General features: G+C 45.4%; 2 protein-coding genes across 3 annotated transcripts in view; one reads left to right on the forward strand and one right to left on the reverse strand.

The window, feature by feature from the left end:
• Nucleotides 1-15,735, reverse strand: part of cep128 (centrosomal protein 128) — a 46,394-nt gene extending 30,659 nt beyond the window's left edge. The window contains exons 1-13 of one of the 2 annotated variants that reach the window (XM_014145016.3): nt 15,618-15,735; nt 15,045-15,222; nt 14,807-14,893; nt 14,505-14,631; nt 14,131-14,264; nt 13,788-13,879; nt 13,646-13,718; nt 13,274-13,393; nt 12,310-12,396; nt 11,519-11,593; nt 11,263-11,392; nt 683-825; nt 1-288 (exon numbers count right to left, since the gene is read on the reverse strand). In XM_014145016.3, coding sequence (XP_014000491.3) covers nt 1-288; nt 683-825; nt 11,263-11,392; nt 11,519-11,593; nt 12,310-12,396; nt 13,274-13,393; nt 13,646-13,718; nt 13,788-13,879; nt 14,131-14,264; nt 14,505-14,631; nt 14,807-14,893; nt 15,045-15,203 — 1,515 coding nt within the window. In that variant the 5' untranslated portion in view covers nt 15,204-15,222; nt 15,618-15,735. The remainder of the gene's footprint in view (nt 289-682; nt 826-11,262; nt 11,393-11,518; nt 11,594-12,309; nt 12,397-13,273; nt 13,394-13,645; nt 13,719-13,787; nt 13,880-14,130; nt 14,265-14,504; nt 14,632-14,806; nt 14,894-15,044; nt 15,223-15,617) is intronic. The other variant, XM_014145017.3, reaches the window with a different exon arrangement.
• An 877-nt stretch (nt 15,736-16,612) lies between these two features.
• The window catches only part of LOC100136382 (thyrotropin receptor), a 34,234-nt gene continuing 27,694 nt past the window's right edge, over nt 16,613-23,152 (forward strand). Inside the window, exon 1 of the mRNA XM_014145015.3 lies at nt 16,613-17,025. Coding sequence (XP_014000490.1) covers nt 16,832-17,025 — 194 coding nt within the window. The 5' untranslated portion in view covers nt 16,613-16,831. The remainder of the gene's footprint in view (nt 17,026-23,152) is intronic.

The raw sequence follows: 23,152 nt of genomic DNA on the forward strand, positions 1-23,152 counted from the left end.
CTGTTTGGCTTTCTCCGTGTCCAGCTGGGCCTGTCCCCTCAGTTCCTCCATGTCCCTCTCCATCCTCTTACACTTGGCCCTCCACTGTCTGACTGCCTCCTGGGCTCTGGTCTTCAGCTCCTCCCTCCTCGTGGAGCTGTCCTGGAGCCGTGCCTCAGCCTCCTCAGCCCTGAGCAGGGCCCGGGCCCTCTCGGCAGCACACGCCTCCGAACGGCCTTGGATCTCCTTCAACTGCTCCAGCATCCTCAACTGTTGCTGCTCGCGCCTTGCCAGGTCTGACGACAACACCTGGGGTAGGAAGACGGTGAAGAAGAGAGAGAAATTCAGTGAAGATAGTGCAGACAAAAAAAAACGGTGTAAATATATCCTCTATACCTTTATTAAGTCAAAAATATTTCCACTACAAAGTGGTTTATATCTTTGTGCTTAGTAGGGAGCGTTTGATATTTCCACTCAGTGAACTGACAGATCTCAGCTCTATGAGGCGGAAAAATGACTGTTAGCTAGCTAGACGACTGATGTTCTACTCTGACTGTTGTCTTACTTGGCACATTTAACCAGATCAAGAGAGTGTTTGCAGCAAACAGAAGCTGTGGCATAAAGACAATCTGATTCAACCTCACTCAGGCAGACATGCATAACACACACCTACATATCGACGCGCACGCACATACACACGTACCTCGACCTGGTTGCAGAGCTGTGTTCTCTCTCGGTCTTTGCGCTCCAGAGTCCTCCTGAGATCGTCCACCTCACTGAGGACAGATGTCCTGCTCAGCTGGGCTCTCAGCTCCTGCACCTCTCTCTCCAGCTCCGACGACCGGTCTAAATGTAACAACAACAACACATCGAAGTCAGACAACACGTACACTAACGGTCAAAAGTTTTAGAACACCTTCTCATTCAAGGGTTTTTCTTTATTTTTACTATTTTCTACATTGTAGAATAATAGTGAAGCCATCAAAACTATGAAATAACACATATGGAACCATGTAGTAACCAAAAAAAGTGTTAAACAAATCTAAATATATTTTATATTTGAGATTTTTCAAATAGCCACCGTTTGCCTTGATGACAACTTTGCAGACTCTTGGCATTCTCTCAACCAGCTTCATAAGGTGCATTGAAATGCATTTCAATTAACGGGTGTACCTTCTTAAAAGTTAATTTGTGGAATTTCTTTCCTTCTGAATGCATTTGAGCCAATCAGTTGTGTTGTGACAAGGTAGGGGGGGTATACAGAAGATAGTCATATTTGGTAAATATCAAATCAAATTTTATTTGTCACATACACTCGCATTAACATCTGCTAACCATGTGTATCAAAATGCTTGTGCTTCTAGTTCCGACAGTGCAGTAATATCTAACAAGTAATCTAACAATTCTCCAACAACTACCTAATACACACAAATCTAAAAGGGGTGAATGAGAATATGTACATAGAAATATATGGATGAGAGATGGCCCATCGGCATAGGCAAGGTGCAATAGATGGTACAAAATACAGTATATACACATGTGATATGAGTAATATAAGATATGTAAACATTATTAAAGTGTCATTATTTAGAGTGGCATTGTATAAAGTGACTAGTGATCCATTTATTGAAGTGGCCAGTGATTGGGTCTCAATGTAGGCAGCAGCCTCTCTGAGTTAGTGATTGCTGTTTAGCAGTCTGATGGCCTTGAGATAGAAGCTGTTTTCAATCTCTCGGTCCCAGCTTTGATGCACCTGTACTGACCTCGCCGTCTGGATGGTAGCGGTGTGAACAGGCAGTGGCTCAGGTAGTTGATGTCCTTGATGATCTTTTTGGCCTTCCTGTGACATCAGGTGCTGTAGGTGTCATGGAGGGCAGGTAGTTTACCCCTGTGATGCGTTGTGCAGACCGCACCAAACTCTGGAGAGCCTTGCGGTTGAGGGCGGTGCAGTTGCCGTACCAGGCTGTGATACAGCCCGACAGGATGCTCTCGATTGTGCATCTATAAAGGTTTGTCAGGGTTTTGGGTGACAAGCCAAATTTCTTCAGCCTCCTGAAGTGCTGAGATGCTGTTGCGCCTTCTTCACCACACTGTCTGTGTGGTTGGACCATTTCAGTTTGTCTGTGATTTGTATGCCGAGGAACTTAAAACTTTCCACCTTCTCCACTGCTGTCCCTTCGTTGTGGATAGGGGGGTGCTCCCTCTGCTGTTTCCTGAAGTCCACCATCATCTCCTTTGTTTTGTTGACGTTGAGTGAGGTTGTTTTCCTGACACCACAATCAGAGTGCTCTCACCTCCTCCCTGTAGACTGTCTCGTCGTTGTTGGTAATCAAGCCCACTACTGTTGTGTTGTCTGCAAACTTGATGATTGAGTTGGAGGAGTGCATGGCCACGCAGTCGTGGGTGAACAGGGAGTACAGGAGGGGGCTGAGCACGCACCCTTGTGGGGCCCCAGTGTTGAGGATCAGCGAAGTGGAGATGATGTTTCCTACCTTCACCACCTGGGGGCGGCCCAGGACCCAATTGCACAGGGTGGGGTTGAGACCAATTATGGCAAGAACAGCTCAAATAAGCAAAGGGAAACGACAGTCCATCATTACTTTAAGACATGAAGGTTAGTCAAAATGGAACATTTCAAGAACTTTGAAAGTTTCTTCAAGTGCAGTCGCAAAAACCATCAAGCGCTGATGAAACTGGCTCTCATCAGGACCGTTACAGGTAAGGAACACCCAGTGTTACTACTGCTGCAAAAAAAACAATACTAAAAGGACACCAATAATAAGAAGAGACTTGCTTGGGCCAAAAAACATGAGCAATGGACATTAGACCGGTGGAAATTTGTCCTTTGGTCTGGAGTCCAAATTGAAGATTTTTGGTTCCAACCGCCCTGTCTTTGTGAGACACGGTGTGAGTGAACGGATGATCTCCGCATGTGTATTTCCCACTGTAAAGCATGGAGGAGGAGGTGTTATGGTGTGGGGGTGCTTTGCTGGTGACACTGTCAGTGATTTATTTAGAATTCAAGGCACACTTAACCAGCATGACTACCACAGCATTGTGTAGTGATACACCATCCCATTTGGTTTGGGCTTAGTGGGACTATCATTTGTTTCTCAACAGGACAATGACCCAACACACATCCAGCCTGTGTAACGGCTATTTTACTAAGAAAGAGAGTGATGGAGTGCTGCATCAGATGACCTGGCCGCCACAATTCTCCAACCTCAACCCAATTGAGATGATTTGGACTGCAAAGTGAGGGAAAAGCAGGCAACAAGTGCTCAGCATATGTGGGAACTCCTTCAAGACTGTTGGAAAAGCATTCCAGGTGAAGCTGGTTGAGAGAATGCCAAGAGTGTGCAAAGCTTTCATCAAGGCAAAAGTGGCTGTTTGAAGAATCTCAAATATAAAATATATTTTGATTCGTTTAAAACTTTTTGGGTTACTACATGATTCCATATGTGTTATTTCAGAGTTTTGATGTCTTCACTATTATTCTACAATGTAGAAAATAGTAAAAATAAAGAAAAACCCTTGAATGAGAAGGTGTTCTAAAACTTTTTAACGGTAGTGTACAATGCTCTACATGTCAGATAACACACACACTATATCAAAACAGCCTTCATTTAGTTTCAGACAGGATGCAGCCTCCACAATTTCTGAAAAAAACACATTCCTGTGGGCCAGCAGTAGTTATGTTTCACTATATTGGATCACTCCAATATATTGGTATCACTCCTTGGCGGAGGCATACATCCGAGGTGAGGATTTACAGATTCACTCCCGTGTACACCTGTGCCCGTGTACACCTGTGTCACGGCTGGGGTACGTACGCTCCTATATATAGACCCCATGGCCGCGACACACGTTCTTTCATTTTCTCGGCGGACGTCGTATGGTTTGAGGTACAAACTTTCTGAAGTTAGCTTGGTAAGTCACTGGTAAGTGTAATATCTTGCATGGAGGTATACTCACTGGCTGTTTGCAGCCTGGAGCAGCTGACCACATGGCCAGCCCCTCCACCTTGAGTGCTCCACTTGCTGTGTGTGGTTGAGCTGTATCTTCTGCCTGTGGTTTGTCGTACTTGTGTTCGTTAGAGTTACACCAGGACTTTGTGTGCATCCATTAGTATGGTGGCTCTTACTGCCTCAAACTGTAATTTACCTTACACAACTTGCCGACTGGCTTGTTCTATGTGTGTGTTGTGAATTGTTTTAACATGCTGCTCCCTGCACCGTAGGGTTCTCTGCTAATTACCCTGCAGGGTTTTTTTTCTTGTTCTTTCCCCTGCAGAGTGTAAGAGTATCGTGGTGGGCTTTCCACTACTTTGAGACATTAACTTCGGAGTTCCTTAACAGAGTTACTCCATCATATGGTGCTGTTTTTACTGCTAGGTAATATTGCAGTTGGCCTAAAAACAAAAAAACAAATATCAAATCAAATCCATTACCTGGTTGCTGTTTTTTTGTCTGCCTGTTTTTCCAACCGGGGTCTTCCCTGTTTTTTTGCAGAGGTACTGGGTAATGTATTCCTCACCAGGTTCCTATTCCTCCAGGCGGGTCATGACATAAGCTCTCCCAGGGCGTCAGACCCTTGCTCCGTGGCCTTGTCGGCTTGGCTGAGCTTAAGGCTTCCATTTGTGACAGGTGTGATGGTGGCATCCCCCCTGGGGATCCGCATACCTCGTGTATGCACTGCCTGGGGTTGTGCCACACGGAGAGGGTGGTGGAGTGCCCTACTCGATGCCTGATTTGTGTGGTGTTCTCAGAACGCCTGCGCCTGGTGCGATTGGAGGCCATGCGCGAGTAGGTCAGCCAGGCTCGGGCTCAGGATGAGAACGAGCTCCCTCCCTCAGGAGTAGTGCACCAGCGAGCTGTTAGTCCCTCTACTGGGCCCAGTACCCCTCCCAGGACGCATGGCCAGAGCCACCGAAGGCAGAGCCCATCTGCTTGCCAGTCCTGGACAGGAGCAGGAGTCAGACCGCTGGGACCACCTTGAACATAGGGTGCATGCCCTGTGTCAGGAGGTTGATAGCTTCGATGGCGATGACAGCTGATCCCTGTTGGCTAGTGATAGGCTATTCCTGGGGGACAATACTGGCACTGTTCACCACCGTGAGCGGGGCTACCAGGCTGACAGGCCATCAGAAGCCACCAGCGGGGCTTTATCACCCCCAGCGGCTCGAGAGGCTATGAGGGGCCTACTCACTCGGGTAGCCAATGCACTGGACATCAAACTGGTGGACAGTGATGACTCTCCATCTGTCCCCATCTCTGCTGAGTTCCACGAGGCCTTGCAGGAGAGCTGGGCCTCTGCCAGGGGGGGCGCTTCTGACTCACAGCAGAGACTGGACCATGGAGTTATGTTGCGGGCGCAGAGTCACTCGGCCTCCGGGAGTACCCGACCATGGACACCATGATAGCTGCCATAGTCCTCCCGGACCGGGAGATTATAGGGCGGAACCCGTGACTGAAGACGGGACCCCCCAGAGTCTTTGATGCGGATCTGAAAGCCACATATGGGTCCCTCTGCTCTCTTGGCCATGCTGCTGCAGACCTACCTGCAGACTCTGTTGCCCCGGCTGCAGGAGGGCACAGAGGAGCCCCTCTGGGAAGTGATGGAGGTGTCTTGCCTGCTTTCCTGCTCCCGGGGGATGTGGCCCACGCCAACGGACGGGCCATGGCGCAGGTGGTTACCTCCCGGCGCCATCTCTGGCTGGCCCAATCCCGTCAGCTTTCCAGAGCACATTTGCCACTCTCCCCATCACCCCAGGGCTGATGTTTGGCCCAGGGGTTGATGACATTCTGGAGCAGACCGATAAGGTTCGTAGGGACCGGGAGACCCTGAGACGGTTCATGCCGCCTCCTCAGGCCCCGGGTCCAAGGCAAATAGGCCGCCACCACCCACCTGCACCTGAACGACGGTGGAGTCCCTCTCCTGCCCCATCACCCTGTGCTGAGGGACGACAGCGTGGAGGGGAACAGCGTCCGGTGGAGCAACAACCTGTCAACCGTCACCGCCATAGGGACGTGCCTGGGGGACCCCTCATACACCCTTCCCTGGCCACTTCTCCCGGTCTCAAAGGGAAAAGTGGGAAGAGGGTGTGGAATCCCCCTGGGTGTTGTCGACAATGCACAAGGGGTACCGACTCCAATTCTGGTGCCGGCCCCCGTCCTTCAGGGGCCTTCATGTCACCACAGTGGCCGACCCCCTGAAGAAAACCCTGCGGCTGGAGATCTCTTCACTCCGAAACAAGGGTGCTATCCTCAGGATCGGGACATCAGAACGACTAGGTGGGTTCTACTCCACTTATTTTGTGGTCCCAAAAAGAGACTGAGGGTTTCGACCGATTCTGGACCTCCACAACCTCAATGGGTACAACCTCAATGGGCTCCGGGCAGCCGAGCGGAAATGGAGGAAAACTCGCCTCCCTGCGGACCTGGCATCCTTTCACTCCCTCCTCTCTACATTTTCCTCTTCTGTCTCTGCTGCTAAAGCCACTTTCTACCACTCTAAACTCCAAGCATCTGCCTCTAACCCTAGGAAGCTCTTTGACCCTATCTAACCCTAGGAAGCCACTTGACCCTATCCCCTCCTCTCTTCTCCAGACCATTTCCGGAGACCTTCTCCCCTACCTCACCTCGCTCATCAACTCATCCTTGACCGCTGGCTACGTCCCTTCCGTCTTCAAGAGAGCGAGAGTTGCACCCCTTCTGAAAAAACCTACACTCGATCCCTCCGATGTCAACAACTACAGACCAGTATCCCTTCTTTCCTTTCTCTCCAAAACTCTTGAACGTGCCGTCCTTGGCCAGCTCTCTTGCTATCTCTCTCAGAATGACCTTCTTGATCCTAATCAGTCAGGTTTCAAGACTGGGCATTCAACTGAGACTGCTCTTCTCTGTGTCACGGAGGCTCTCCGCACTGCTAAAGCTAACTCTCTCTCCTCTGCTCTCATCCTTCTAGACCTATCTGCTGCCTTTGATACCGTGAACCATCAGATCCTCCTCTCCACCCTCTCCGAGCTGGGCATCTCCGGCGCGGCCCACGCTTGGATTGCGTCCTACCTGACAGGTCGCTCCTACCAGGTGGCGTGGCGAGAATCTGTCTCCGCACCACGTGCTTTCACCACTGGTGTCCCCCAGGGCTCTGTTCTAGGCCCACTCCTATTCTCGCTATACACCAAGTCACTTGGCTCTGTAATATCCTCACATGGTCTCTCATATCATTGCTATGCAGATGACACACAATTAATCTTCTCCTTTCCCCCTTCTGACAACCAGGTGGCGAATCGCATCTCTGCATGTCTGGCAGACATATCAGTGTGGATGACGGATCACCACCTCAAGCTGAACCTCGGCAAGACGGAGCTGCTCTTCCTCCCGGGGAAGGACTGCCCGTTCCATGATCTCGCCATCACGGTTGACAACTCCCTTGTGTCCTCCTCCCAGAGTGCTAAGAGCCTCGGCGTGACCCTGGACAACACCCTGTCGTTCTCCACTAACATCAAGGCGGTGACCCGATCCTGTAGGTTCATGCTCTACAACATTCGCAGAGTACGACCCTGCCTCACACAGGAAGCGGCGCAGGTCCTAATCCAGGCACTTGTCATCTCCCGTCTGGATTACTGCAACTCGCTGTTGGCTGGGCTCCCTGCATGTGCCATTAAACCCCTACAACTCATCCAGAACGCCGCAGCCCGTCTGGTGTTCAACCTTCCCAAGTTCTCTCACGTCACCCCGCTCCTCCGCTCTCTCCACTGGCTTCCAGTCGAAGCTCGCATCCGCTACAAGACCATGGTGCTTGCCTACGGAGCTGTGAGGGGAACGGCACCTCCGTACCTTCAGGCTCTGATCAGGCCCTACACCCAAACAAGGGCACTGCGTTCATCCACCTCTGGCCTGCTCGCCTCCCTACCTCTGAGGAAGCACAGTTCCCGCTCAGCCCAGTCAAAACTGTTCGCTGCTCTGGCACCCCAATGGTGGAACAAGCTCCCTCACGACGCCAGGACAGCGGAGTCAATCACCACCTTCCGGAGACACCTGAAACCCCACCTCTTTAAGGAATACCTGGGATAGGATAAAGTAATCCTTCTAACCCCCCCTTAAAAGATTTAGATGCACTATTGTAGTGGTTGTTCCACTGGATATTATAAGGTGAATGCACCAATTTGTAAGTCGCTCTGGATAAGAGCGTCTGCTAAATGACTTAAATGTAATGTAATGTACTTGAAGGTACTGAGATTCCACATGCTGTCCCCAGCCCGCGTGTTGCAGGCCGTGTCCAGGGACCAGTGGTTTGTGACACTGGACCTGAGGGATGCGTACTTCCATGTTCCTGTTCACCCAGCTCATTGGCAGTACCTCTGATTCGCTTCCGAAGGGATGGCTTACGAATTCATGGTTCTTCCCTTCGGCCTCTACTTGGCACCCCGCACTTTCACAAAGTGCATGGACGCTGTCCTGGCACCTCTCGCGTCCTGAGGATTGTTGATCCTCAATTACCTGGACGATTGGCTGATTTGTGCCACGACAGAGACATGCAGCAAGGAGCCAAGGTAAGTTGCTAGCTAGCATTAAACGTATCTTATAAAAAACAATCAATCTTAACATAATCACTAGTTAACTACACATGGTTGATGATATTACTAGTTTATCTAGCTTGTCCTGCGTTGCATATAATCGATGCGGTGCCTGTTAATTTATCATTGAATCACAGCCTACTTCGCCAAATGGGTGATTTAACAAGCACATTTGCGAAAAAATCACTGTCGTTGCACCAATGTGTACCTAACCATAAACGTCAACGCCTTCCTTAAAATCAATACACAAGTATATATTTTTAAACCTGCACATAGTTAATATTGCCTGCTAACATGAATTTCTTTTAACTAGGGAAATTGTGTCACTTCTCTTGCATTCTGTGCAACAGAGTCAGGGTATATGCAGCAGTTTGTGCCGCCTGGCTCGTTGCGAACTGTGTGAAGACTATTTCTCCCTAACAAAGACAGCCAACTTCGCCAAACGGGGGATGATTTAACAAAAGCACATTTGCGAAAAAAGCACAATTGTTGAACGAATGTAGCTAACCATAAACATCAATGCCTTTCTAAAAATCAATACACAGAAGTATATTTTTTTTAAACCTGCATATTTATTTAAAAGAAATTCATGTTAGCAGGCAATATTAAACTAGGGAAATTGTGTCACTTCTCTTCCGTTCATTGCACGCAGAGTCGGGGTATATTAAACAGTTTGGGCCGCCTGGCTCGTTGCGAACTAATTACCAGAATTTTACATAATTATGACATAACATTGAAGGTTGTGCAATGTAACTGCAATATTTAGACTTATGGATGCCACCCGTTAGATAAAACACGGAACGGTTCCATATTTCACTGAAAGAATAAACGTTTTGTTTTCTAAATGATAGTTTCCGGATTTGACCATATTAATGACCTAAGGCTCGTATTTCTGTGTGTTATTATATTATAATTAAGTCTATGATTTCATAGAGCAGTCTGACTGAGCGGTGGTAAGCAGCAGCAGGCTCGTAAGCATTCATTCAAACAGCACTTTACTGCGACGGCCAGCAGCTCATGCTGTTTATGACTTCAAGCCTATCAACTCCCGAGATTAGGCTGGCAATACTAAAGTTCCTATTAGAACATCCAATAGTCAAAGGTATATGAAATACAAATCGTATAGAGATAAATAGTTCTATAATAACTACAACCTAAAACTTCTTACCTGGGAATATTGAAGACTTATGCTAAAAGGAACCACCAGCTTTCATATGTTCTCATGTTCTGAGCAAGGAACTTCAACGTTAGCTTTTTTACATGGCACATATTGCACTTTTACTTTCTTCTCCAACACTGTTTTTGCATTATTTAAACCAAATTGAACATGTTTCATTATTTATTTGAGACTAAATTGATTTTATTGATGTATTAAATTAAGTTAAAATAAAAATGTTCATTGTTCATTCAGTATTGTGTAATTATCATTATTACAAATAATATATAAAAATAAATTAAAATCATGTAAAAAAAAAAAAATATATATATATATTTTTTTATATATATATATATATATATATATATATATATATATATATATATATATATATATATATATATATATATATATCGGCCGATTAATCGGCAGCGGCCTTTTCTGGTCCTCCAATAATCGGTATCGACGTTGAAAAATCATAATTGGTCGACCTCTAGTAGTGATTACATCCATGAAGAGGGTGGGTGAGCTCCATGCTCTTTCAGTAAGTTCTGAGTGCTACCGGCTGGACCCTGGTGGGAGGAGTATATCCTGTCTGCTTATGACCCCCCCGGCAGTGGCGGGGGAGTCTGGGCCTCCCTCCGGCATACTGTGCCCTGTGCGGGCACTGGCTGCCTATGTGGAGCGGACACGGTCAGAGAGAACAACAGAGCAGCTCTTTGTCTGCTATGGTGAGAGAGTCCTGGGGGCTGGGTTATCAAAGCAGAGGCTCTCTCATTGGATGGTGGACAAGACTACGACAGCATACCATCTGGCTGGCAGGCCAGTGCTGGGATCTGTGGTGACACATTCAACACGAGGTGTGGCTGTGTCCTGGGCTCTACTGAGAGGAGTGCCCCTCGCTGATATCTGTGCTGCGACCAGCTGGGCTTCCTCTTGCAACTTTGCTAGGTACTATCGGGTAAACGTGGTACCTTCCTCTGCGGTTGGTTCAGCGGTCCTCGGCGTCGCCTCCTTCCGGGGACTGTGCCGGGACCCCCCTTCCACATTGACGGCCCGTGTCTCGGTCCCGCGCTGGGACTTCGCCGCTGGCTGGCCAGGTCCTTCTAGCACCGACTAAATCTGGTACGGGTATACCAATATATTGGAAAGATCCAATATAGTGAAACATAACGAAGGTTACATGTGTTACCACGGTTATGTGAGCTATATGGATCACTCCAATCCTCTACGGTGCTAGAGGCGCTTCAAAAATGATTTAGAGAACGTGTGTCGTGACCATGGGGTCTATAAATAGGGGCGGACCCCAGCCGTGACACAGGTGTACACGGGAGTAAATCTGTAAATCCTCACCTCGGATGTATTCCTCCACCGCAGAGTGATACCAATATATTGGTGATCCATATAGCTCACACAGCCGTGGTTACGTAAGTAACCTTCAGTCAGTACCTAAGCCCAGGCATTCACTCTCCTCCATCAGCCAACAACCTCCAGTGAAAAACCCTTAACTCATAAGAGCTCCAGCCTCTTCTCCAGCAGTCAGTACCTAGTCCTGCTCCTCTCTCCTCCCTGTCCATGCGAGTGGCTCTGGGCTGGGTAGTGAGCTGGGAGATCTCCCTCTGCAGATCCATACGTTCCTTCTCTGTCCTCAGCAGCTGCACACGCATCTCCTCTACCTGGGAACACACACATGGAGGAGTTTACCCACACAGAGAATATGAATTTGATTAACACCGTAGCGCCCACCCCTACACACACACACACACACACACACACACCTTTAAGAAGAGCTACTCGAGTACCTGTTGTTGAAGAGCGCCCCTGCCTCCTTCTGATTGGTCCAGCTGTCTCCTGGCCCTCTCCAGTTCCGCCTCCATCTGGAGGACAGATCACATGATTAGTGCCAAGAGTTTTAGCTGGTCAGGTCACACGGTCAGGAAAAAAAATCCTGGCCCTACACATGACCTGGACAGACACATTCAGGAGATCCCTTTCATTATACAACCAGGAAGTACTTCAGCTCATATAGAATATCATCTGCATTCTGCGACAAGGCAGAAAGTGGGTAACAGAATACATGGCTAAAATATTATTTGCACACAGTCACATTTTAAATACTTTATTTGAATCCACAAATCACATTACATCATGAAGGATTCAAACATGTCTAAGCTCATTGATGCAAGGACAATTAAGGAAACAAAAAGCACCTTCGCACAGCTAGGCTGCTCATAACATTTTTTGACCTTTATTTAACTAGGCAAGTCAGTTAAGAACAAATTCTTATTTACAATGAAGGCCTAGGAACAGTAGTTTAACGGCTGAAACAGAGCAGTACCTAGTCGGTTGTTTTGTTCTACTCTTAGGCAGGCCTGCAATCTGAAGGCCACATACTGTAAGCCTATGTACGTGACCCAGACTGCCAAATATCAATGCCACCAACTTGCATTGCTATCCCAGGCTGTCCAAGCGTGATACGAGGGGCTGGTATTTAAGGAGCTTGTCAGAAAAGGCCTGCTCCATGTAACAATCAAATGAGCAACCCACTTCCAAAATCAGCACCTCCAACACACACACACGCACACACACACACCTTGGTCTTCTCGCTCTCTGATCTCAGTAGTTTGTTCTTGACGGCCTCCTCAGTTTCCAGGTCCCGAGCCTCTCGCAGCCTCAGAGCCTTGAGAAGGAAACCATAGAGTAATGAATGATACCTACATGTACACACCACAGCACTATGCATTTAGTGTGTAGTATCACATTCAAACTAAATTAGCTAACGTGGCTTTTAGCCTTTAGGCAAGTAGGGAATCGAAAAAGGCAAAGAATAGCCTTTAGGCTAGTCGATAACCGAACAGTCAGGAGGAGAAACACGAGTAATGGTGTTACAGTCGATGACTAGCTAGCTTCCATCTCCTCTCAAAGAGACAATGTGTTGGGTTTCTAATAGAGCTTAGCATCCCATCCCACACACTCCTGTTTCTGTGGTGTTTTGTAAAGGCTTAGTGATGTATTACAGCCCCTTAAGGCACCATCCACCAATTGACTCATCCTATCCATTCATTCACAACATGGCAGTAGAGTAGAGTAGGCCCACTGGAGTGTAGCCTTATAATACAACTACCCAGGCAGACCTCTCCCTTGCCCAGTCTCTCTTCAGCAAAAGAGATGATTTTCCTCTTCATTTCCTCTCCTCTTGTTTATTTACCCTTAACTTGGGAACAAATACATTATTTTCCCCTAGCCTGGGGCAGCCGGCTTCTCATTAGAAGAAGAAGCTCTCTGCAGTGGAAAGAGATGCAAATGACTTAGCCACCTCTCTTATCACTGCTTCTCTGAGGGGAAGAGGGGAGGATTAGAGCTGATAGATAGCTAAACACTGCCCCCCACCTGTAACTTTCAGAACTGGTCTTCATTTGAAAACAACACCACCACTGACATGGAAAAGGCTAATTGCAGGGATGGAAGGACAGCTAGAATGGTTTGGATGAGAGGGGTGGATGGTGCGAGATGAATGTGGGTTATATTAGGGAAGGGTAGAAGTCAAGGTGTGCCACCTCCTGCAGTTCATCAGACATGATAAACCGCTGTTCTGGTCGTCTGTCTGACACGCTCTGTCGCTCCGAACGCATCTCCCTCTCAATCTCCTGCAGACGCTTCTCCACACGAGACGACACCTGGGGGAGAAAGTCACTGTAGGTTACAGCACTAAGCGTTCTAAGATCACCTCTAGAGTGGAGCACCTAACGTTGGAGTAAACGTTTTTACAGTTATGTATTTAATGTGAATTCATGTATTTACAGTGATGCTATTACATGCATATTTTAGTCATTTAGCAGATGCTCTTATCCAGAGCGACTTACAGTAGTGAGTGCCTACATTTTCATGCTTTTTCATACTGTTATGTTACTGTTATGTTCCTAACTGACCGAGTCCTGTCTCTGTGAAGTCGTCAGGTGCTCGGACAGATTCTCCAAGGCTCGTCTGGTGTCAATGTCAGACCTTAGAAACAGGGAAACAGGAATTAATGAATTAATGAATGGTACATTTTGGACAATACAGGGCCTCTACCTGTTCCTCCTGAGGATTTCTCTGTCCATGTCGTCCCCCAATCTCAGCTGGTCACTGCGCAGGTCTCTGAATGACTGGTGCAGGACGTGGACCTAAGCAGGAAGAGGAAAAAGAGAACACTTGCACTACTTAAAACGTCCACAAGGGCTGCATAATACTGTTATAGCACTGTCATAGGCTGATACTAACAGATTCAACTGTTACTGAGAAACCTTTAGGGCACAAAAACAATACAATGCGCCCTCTGCTGGTTCTGGTCTCTAACTGCATTACAACGGTGAGCGTTGAAGTGGCGATACTGAAGATGCAGAGCTTTGACAGATAAGGTGGTCTCAGGACTTACATCCCCGTCTGGCAGGCTGGAGTCTCTGAAGCGGACTGTAGCTGATCTAGACCTCCTTCTCGCTCCTCCTTCTCCGGCCGACTCAGATCTCCCATAGTCCTTCAAGGGAGACGTGGGGTAGAAGCGCTGGCCCTCTACAAACGTACACAATAAACTGTGGGCTATATAACTATTTTATAACTGTATAACTGCACATAATTATTTTTTCAAAATAAAACAGTTATAATAAGTCACGTTTCTAAATTAATTCCACCTGCCCCCTGGTGTTTTGACCTTGACTATCTGTCTGTCAGTTATTGTTTTACTTAGTGTTGGCCAATTGAGACACAGCAGCATAGGTCTCACATCTAGACATCATACATAGCATATATCACCTGAGCCATAGCCAGCTTCCAGGTCGCTGGTGTGCAGGGTGGAGGCTGAGGCACTCCGGACCCCTGAGGAACTATGCAGCCTCTGGTTCTGCAGCTGAGCGATAGACTCCTCCAGATTATCCCTCAACTAGAGAGGGGGAGGGAGGAAAAGAAGGGGGAGATGGAGAGACAGATGTACTAGAGAACTTCTGACAATGCGTTGACTGAGTTTTACAGCACACAACCTTCATGCATAAAATGAGACGTGGGCAATTTAAACTAAACAGTTGCAGACAGTACATTTTTGATGATGTTTTACTTACTGTTGCCATAGCTTCCGCCTGGTCATCTGTGTGCTCTCTGTATTGCCCCAGCATCCGGTCCACTTTGTTCAAATTCCTATTAGTGTCCTGGAATGAGAAAATAGCCATTAGTGCTGGCTGTAATGGTTTTCGGAGTGACAATTCGTATGCTAAATATTGGAAAGGTTTTGATTGGTTTCAACCTGCATGCACAGTTCTTGACTGTCATTAGCAGGGAAGAGAAAGGAGACTAGCCTACCTGTAAAGTACTCGCCAAGGTGTTAATTTTTTCTGAAATGGCTGGAGCATCAGGACCTGTTCTGTGACTGTCCCGTCGCGGTCTAGAGCTGGCATTCCGCCGCCGAGACCTCAGCCCCCTCGTCCGGTCGAAGGTGTCTGACTCGCTGGAGGATTCCATTGTTTTGGTCAGGGGTAGCCTTTAAAATGTTTTTAAAAACTTTACTGCTGATATTACTAATCGCTGATTAGCAATTTAACTAATCAGATTAGCTAGCTAGCAAACTGGAAAATATAACGTTAGCTAGTTGCATCTCTTCTTTATGACAGCTCTTGTTTTCTATTCAAACTCAGTTAGCTGTACATTTTTGTATAACTAGCTATGAGTTTGGAAGCTAGCTAGCCAACCTGATGACTGTTAGTAAATCAGATAGAAAACTGGCTAGCTAACGTTAATATAACTGGGCTAACTATGGCTAGTTTAGCTAGCTAAACCAGACTAGCTAAGCCATTTTTTAAAAACAGGTTTTATCTGGAACCATCGGTAGCTAGCTAACTCAACTAAACACACTCTCAACATATTAGCCACACTTACCAGCATGAATTAGCTACAAAGAAACCGTTAACAAGTCACTTTAGCAAGTGACAACTGAAGAGGGACAAGCCAGTTTCTCTCTGCTATGGCAACTTGAACTGGCCGCCAAGAACAGGAAGACAACAAGAGTAGAACAGTTTCAAATTACGTCGGGAGTTGTAGTTTTAAAAGTTACCTCGGTGACGGAATTATGTGTGAATCACATTCTTGAGAACTACATTGTCCGAAACTTGTTCTGGGGAGATGCATATTGCGCCACTGCGACCGCCTTTCAGATTACAGCGCAACCCGTCTAGTTAGTAGGATGCTACTGATATAAGTAAGAAGATAAGAAAGATAAGAAGATTAGACTTTGTTTGTTTATTTTATGTAGGCTAGCCTATGCCTGTTATCTATAGCCTGTTATCTATAGCCTCGACTAATTCGTGCCCCCGCACATTGACTCTGAACCGGTACACCCTGCATATAGCCCCGCTATTGTAATTTTACTGCGGCTCTTAAATTATTTGTTACTTTTATTTCTCATTCTTATTTTTAGTAGCTATTTATTTATTTATTTATTTTTTTAACTGCATTGTTGGTTAGGGCTTGTATGTAAGCATTTCACTGTAAGGTCTACCTACACCTGTTGTATTCGGCGCGTGTGACAAATAACATTTGATTTGAAAATTATAATGATTATAACTTATTGACAATTAATAATTATAATAGGTTAGCAGCTCAATTAATGAGTAGGCTAAGAATATACTGAACATTAAAACACATCATGATTTTAATGTGGTGTTTTTAGGTTATTTAGATGCTTGATGATATGAAATTGCATTTCTAGGAAGGATAGCCTAAATACTTTATAACATAGCCAACGGACCATGAGGTAAAGAAAATCCAATATATTAAATTCCCCTACTTAACACAAGAGTGTCTCAGAAGTCTTCTGTAGACCCACTCCATAAGAAGCAAGACTAAATCCACACCTCAGAGAGAGTATCCCCAAGCGTCTCCTCTCACCGCTCTCTCACACGACACCGAGAGTCAGTGGCCAATAAGAAAACTGTCAGTATAATTGAACTGGGACGAGTCGAGTTCATGTGTTGAAATTTATGACAAACAAAGTAACGTGCTTAAACTTCAGTTTGCAGTGGGCTTCAGGTGAGAAGGTTTTCGTCAGTGCCTGAAGTGCTTTCAAATTACTTTTTATATATTTTTTTAAAGAGATGACTGAAAACGACCGACACCGCTTGCAGGTGATAACATGTGCGCTGTTTACCCTCGTCACGTTACCGATCAACACCTTGGGGGACACCGACTCCTGCCCCACTGTTTGCGAATGCTCAGAGTGGAAGACTTACACTATCTCTTGCTTTGACATTGATGTCATTCCCACATTTCCTACAAGCACAGAGACAATGTAAGTATCTGTTTGTATAGGCTTATTAGCTTTGATGTCTCAGTGATATTGAGCTGTGTGTGTGAAAAAGTTAAAAAATATACAGGGTTGAAGATAAAACTATGATTTTGAGATGTATTCAGAAATTAAACTTCAGAAAAAAATACCCAAAATGGCCAAAAGTATGTGGACACACTTTCGAATTAGTGGATTTGGCAATTTTAGCCACACCCGTTGCTGACAGGTGTATAAAATTGCGCACACAGACATGCAATCTCCATAGACATACATTGGCAGTAAAATGGCCTTACTGAAGAGCTCCGTGACTTTCAATGTGGCACTGTCATAGGATGCTAACAAGTCAGTTCGTCAAATGTCTGCCCTGCTAAAGCTGCCCTGGTCAACTGTAAGTGCTGTTATTGTGAAATGGAAACTTCTAGGAGCAACAACGGCTCTGAAGCGTGGAGTGGTAGGCCACACAAGCTCACAGAACGGGACCGCCGAGTGTGTACAAATCGTCTGTCCTCGGTCGCAACAATCACTACCGAGTTCCAAACTGCATCTGGAAGCAACGTCAGCACAATAACTGTTTGTCGGTAGCTTTGGTAGCTCCATGGCCGAGCAGCCTAACATCACCATATGCAATGCCAAGCGTTGGCTGGAGTGGTGTAAAGCCATTGGACTCTGGAGCAGTGGAAACGCGTTCTCTGGAGTGATGAATAACGCTTCACCATCTGGCAGTACAATGGACAAATCTGGGTTTGGCGGATGCAAGGAGAACACTATTATAGTGCCAACTGTAAAGTTTGGTGGAGGAGGAACAATGGTCTGGGGCTGTTTTTCATGGTTCAAGCTAGGCCCCTTAGTTCCAGTGAAGGGAAATCTTAATGCTACAGCATACAATGTAATTTTAGACAATTCTGTTCTTCCAACTTTGTGGCAACAGTTTGGGGAAGGCCCTTTCCTGTTTCAGCATGACAATATATATATTTTTTTTATTTAACCTTTTTCTATTTAACTAGGCAAGTCAGTTAAAAACAAATTCTTATTTACAATGACGGCCTAGGAACAGTGGCTTAACTGCCTTGTTTAGGGGCAGAACGACAGATTTTTACCTTGTCAGCTCGGGGATTCGATCTAGCAACCTTTCAGTTACTGGCCCAATGCTCTAACACTAGGCTACCTGCACAATGCCACTGTGCACAAAGCGAGTTCCGTACAGAAATGGTTAATCGAGATTGGTGTGGAAGAACTTGACTGGCCTGCACAGAGCCCTGACCTCAACCTCATCGAACACCTTTGGGATGAATTGGAAAGCCGACGCCGACTGCCCGACCTCACTAATGCTCTTGTGGCTGAATGGAAGCAAGTCCCCACAGCAATGTTCCAACATCTAGTGGAAAGCCTTCCCAGAAGAGTGGAGGCTGTTATTGCAGCAAAGGGGGGACCAATTCCATATTAATGCCCATGATTTTGGAATAAGATGTTCGATGAGCAGGTGTTCACATACTTTTGTACATGTAGTGTATATTGGCACAGAGATGATCAAACACTAGATCGTCTAAATTACTTAATTGGCTATTATTTTCAAGAGATAGATTTTAGTCAGTAAACATTTACAGTTTTATAAAACAGAATCCTTGGCACACTCAGCGATGCAAGGCAAACATTTCTCTTTAATGAGTTCATACCATAACGAATCTTGTCTGAGAGAACATAGAACCAGTTTATCAGACAGCCTGTCCATGGAGCTTTGAGGGTGTTTGGGTCATATCTGCAATGTGTCTGTCCTCACTTGCAGTAAAGGGAAATATGCCTACATATGTGCTTATGAGAACAGGAAAGGTAAAGAAATGACCAGTAAAAAATGTTATTGAAACAAAGACATGTATTGAAAGACATTATGCAGTTTTTTTGTTATTGGTATAACTATATATTCAAACACAATTCAACATGTGCAAGGACAAAATCATAATTGATTAAACAAGTGAACAAATCAGTTTCTCTGAATCAGCGTTATAAAAAGAGATCAGTTTTTCCTAAACATTTCAATAACTTTTTAGTGCTCGGGTTTGTCATTGTGTATTGGCTGCAGAGAGAAGAGAGGATATTGGCTTTGATATTAATATCTCTATTAAAGTCTAGGCCTATTCTGCCCCTAAATCCTTAACATATTATTCCTTTATCTGCACATGTCAGAGCAAACACATCCTAAACGCTGTGACACTGAAAGACTATCCAGGCTCTGTAGGCTTTGCTAGGGACTCTGGGTAAAGAGTCAGGATTTGGTGATCTTTGGGTTGCAGCTTAAATGGGACCCTATTCCCTAAAGTACACTACTTTTGACCATAGGGCTCTGGCCAACAGTAGTGCACTATATAGGGAAAAGGGTGACATTTCGGACACAGCTCTGGTCCTGTCTTGAGTGAGAACAGCAGGGCAGACAAAAAGGCCATGTCCACTTCACAGGATAATGATCGTCATGATAACTTTATTTGTAAAGCACCGTTGTCTGGAGACGCACTCATGAGTATCAGATGTCACAAAGCGGAGGGAGAGATCTTTGGTGGGCTTTTGTGCAAAAGCGACCATTTAATTCTTTACTCTTTCTTATCCTTCTGGTGACTGGGGCATCTGGTGTGTCAGCCCCCAGACATAGGGAGGCATCAGGGAAGGCAGGGCAAGGGTTTGTGGGGCATGGTGAGCCTACAGCCCTCCTCTGGCTGTGCAGGTTTAGGTTAAACAATACGTGTGATAATCTACATTCTGCTCCAGTTTGTTTTACTGGTATGCTCAGAAAACATTCCTCTGTTACCCATTCTTCAACCGTCCCCCTCCTCACCCAGCCGCCATCTCATGGTCTACCAAGGACACCCATCACATGAAATTATGCTCTAATCAGTGCCCCAATTCAGACGCCCCCGCGACACCACTGCATTCTTCACCCTCGCATAGTTTGCTCAATGCCCTCCAGGAAACAAAAGACAAAAAAATATCTCCCAAAATAGTCCAAAAAAGCCCAGCCCAAAATAGCCATTTGGCAACCTGCGTGTAAGACAGGGATGTTCTGATAGTTTAGACATGAAGATGTTGTACTGTACACACTGACAGGGGCACATTGTTGGAGCTGAACCCGTTGTGTTAGTGCTGCTGGGACTAGGCCCCTGTCTCTTTTGTGTTAACACCGTGGCTAGGTGTGTCTCTCTCTCTCTCAATTTCAATTTAAGCGGCTTTATTGACATGGGAAACATATTTACATTGCCAAAGCAAGTGAACTAGATAATGAACAGTAAACATAACATTCCAAAAGAATAGAGCCATTTCAAATGTCATATTATGTCTATATACAGTGTTGTAACTGTGTAAATAATTAAAGTACAGAAGTCTCTCTGTAGTACTGCTGGTTACTGACGAGAGGTTGACTTATCAGCACATTGCTAATTGTTTTTTGTAGTGCACGCTAATAAAAAGTGTGTACTGTATCTTTGTGAGTGCACGTGTGTGTGTCACAGGGGTAAGACGGAGTATTCTATTCAGGTTGTGTGTGTGTGTGTGTGTGTGTGTGTGGGGGGGGGGGGCGGGGGGGTATTTTTGCAGGTCTTGTCCATGCGTTGAAGAGTTAGATAAGAGGTAGAGGTACGGTGGAAAGGAAAGCAGAGACACTCTTTAACAGTCTGTGTAGCGTGACTGCTAGCTCTCCCACACCAGACGCTGGGCCTGCTCGATGCACTCAAATACAATATTTACTTTTCACAGCACATTTCTCAAACACCCAGAGAGAGAGAGTGCCATTTGAGAATAATTAGGGAGAACACATTTTTTTCAAGAGAGGGGAAAAACCCACAATAACTCTCTTCAGTCTCCTAACACTGGAATTCTTGGATTCATTCTAGAATGACAATTTTATTTAGATCCAGGTATCCGTTGTCTATAAATCCCACATAGATTGTAATTAGGGGTGAGATTGACTAATTTAGCTCTTAAGAATCGATTCCCAAATGATTTTTAAAGTAGTCACTGTGGGTCTAAAGGGTTGGGAAAAAATTGAAGTATAGAAGTATGATTAATTATAGGAAATTACCATGACTAATAATTCTAAACACTGAACTGTTAGAATGAATTAATGACTTCAAACTGTGAACTATTTTAATTTGATAATCTGTTAATTAAGGTTTAAGAAAACAAACAGTCACAAAAGCAATATTCATAGTCTTTTCATTACTTTCTGCTCAAAATGCAGTTACAGAACAACGAACAGAAGAGGAAAAACACTGAGCCCAGGCACTGCATAACCTAACACTTGATAGAACACTTGAAGACAGTGATAGTGGTAGAGTACAGATTGAAGGTTTAGCCTAGGCCTACACCAATGGCGGTCAGTGCCGTTTTAAGATGAGGGAGGGCAATTTTTTTATTCTTCTCATGAGCATGGATTTATTTATCTTATTGTAATGGGTGCGTGTTGGTGGCAGAGAAGTCAGGTGCAGGAGAAGGAACTTGGTGCAAACGGAGTCGTTTAATAAGAACTCATAACAACTCCAAAACCAAACAAATACAATAATAATAATAAAATGGGTACAAAACCCGTCGCGCAACAACACATACTAGCACAAACATACAATTAAACAATCTCCGACAAGGACATGACGGGAACCGGAGGGTTAAATACACAACATGTAATTGATGGGATTGGAACCAGGTGTGAAGGAAGACAAGACAAAACCAATGGAAAATGAAAAATGGATCAGTGATGACTAGAAGGTCGGTGACGTCGACCGCCGAACACCGCTCGAACAAGGAGAGGGGCCGACTTCAGCGGAAGTCGTGACACCTATAGCATATTGGATGACTGTCATTCATATTCCATTCAAGTTCAAAGTAACATCGATAGGTTTAGGCTACTATATGATACTGAAATTTTCCCTATACCCACCATGAGGTTGCTACAACCTAGCCTATGAATGAAGGTTTACAATGTAGGTGCACACAGGTCGAGAAACATTTGAGGTGACAGACAGTGACACATTCAATACCGCCTTGTACACTCTTGCCTGCATCTACCTGATCTAGGATGTAATCATTAGTCACACAGTTGCAAACGAGTTTCTACGGGACAAATTCAGGTACTGTATGTTTATCCCTGTTTCGTTCCATTTGCTTCTGTTTTAAGAAGCATTTTTCAACAGAATCGGCGGAATGAATACCCCCCTGATCACACGTGAACTCACTTCACTTTCATAGCAGCCACGTTGTATTCCTTCTCGCATCTATGCGCTCTCCCCTTCTCACCTTCTCCCTTCATTTGTGGACTTCAGTGCACAACACATTACCTGTATGTGAACAGGCGAAAAAACCTTTCCAAGCGAAGCCATATCTTAACCGCTACACACAGCCTACATCGTTGTCCCCATATTAGCGAAAGTAACATCATAGTCAACATAGCTAATAGAACTAACAAGTTAGTAAACCCGCTACAATCATGCAGTAACGTTAGTGTATAGTTAGTACGCAGTTTAGCAGTTACACCGGCAAACCCCGGTGGCAATAAATTAGTAAAACCAAAAGCTTACCTTGACTTGGAAGAGTTCCAGTGTTGTGTTGGATATTCATAGCCAGCTAGCTAACATTGCATCCCTCTGTTTGAGTAGGCTAAACTTGCTAGCTGCATTTGCTAGCTAATTCAATTACTCTTTTGCTTCTCCTTAATCTTTGAAGAAATTGTTTTTCTCTCTCTTTGAAACAAATACTCACCACGTTTTGAGCACTACAGTGCTAGCTAGCTGCGGCTTATGCTTTCAGTACTAGATTTATTCTCTGATCCTTTGATTGGGTGGACAACATGTCAGTTCATGCTGCAAGAGCTCTGATAGGTTGGAGGACGTCCTCCGGAAGTTGTCATAATTACTGCGTAGGTCTATGGAAGGGGATGAGAATCATGAGCCTCCTAGGTTTTGTTTTGAAGTCAATGTACCCAGTGGAGGGAGGAAGCTAGCTGTTCTCTGGCTACACCATGGTGCTACCCTACAGAGTGCTGTTGAGGCTACTGTACACCTTCATTGCAATAACAGTGTGTTTTAATAAATTATTTGGAGATGTGAATATATTTAGTGTAGTTTTATCTAAAAAAGGATAACTTAAATGTTTTACA

Source organism: Salmo salar, chromosome 15 (assembly GCF_965601325.2).
Source record: "Salmo salar chromosome 15, fSalSal1, whole genome shotgun sequence".
NCBI lineage: Eukaryota > Metazoa > Chordata > Actinopteri > Salmoniformes > Salmonidae > Salmo > Salmo salar.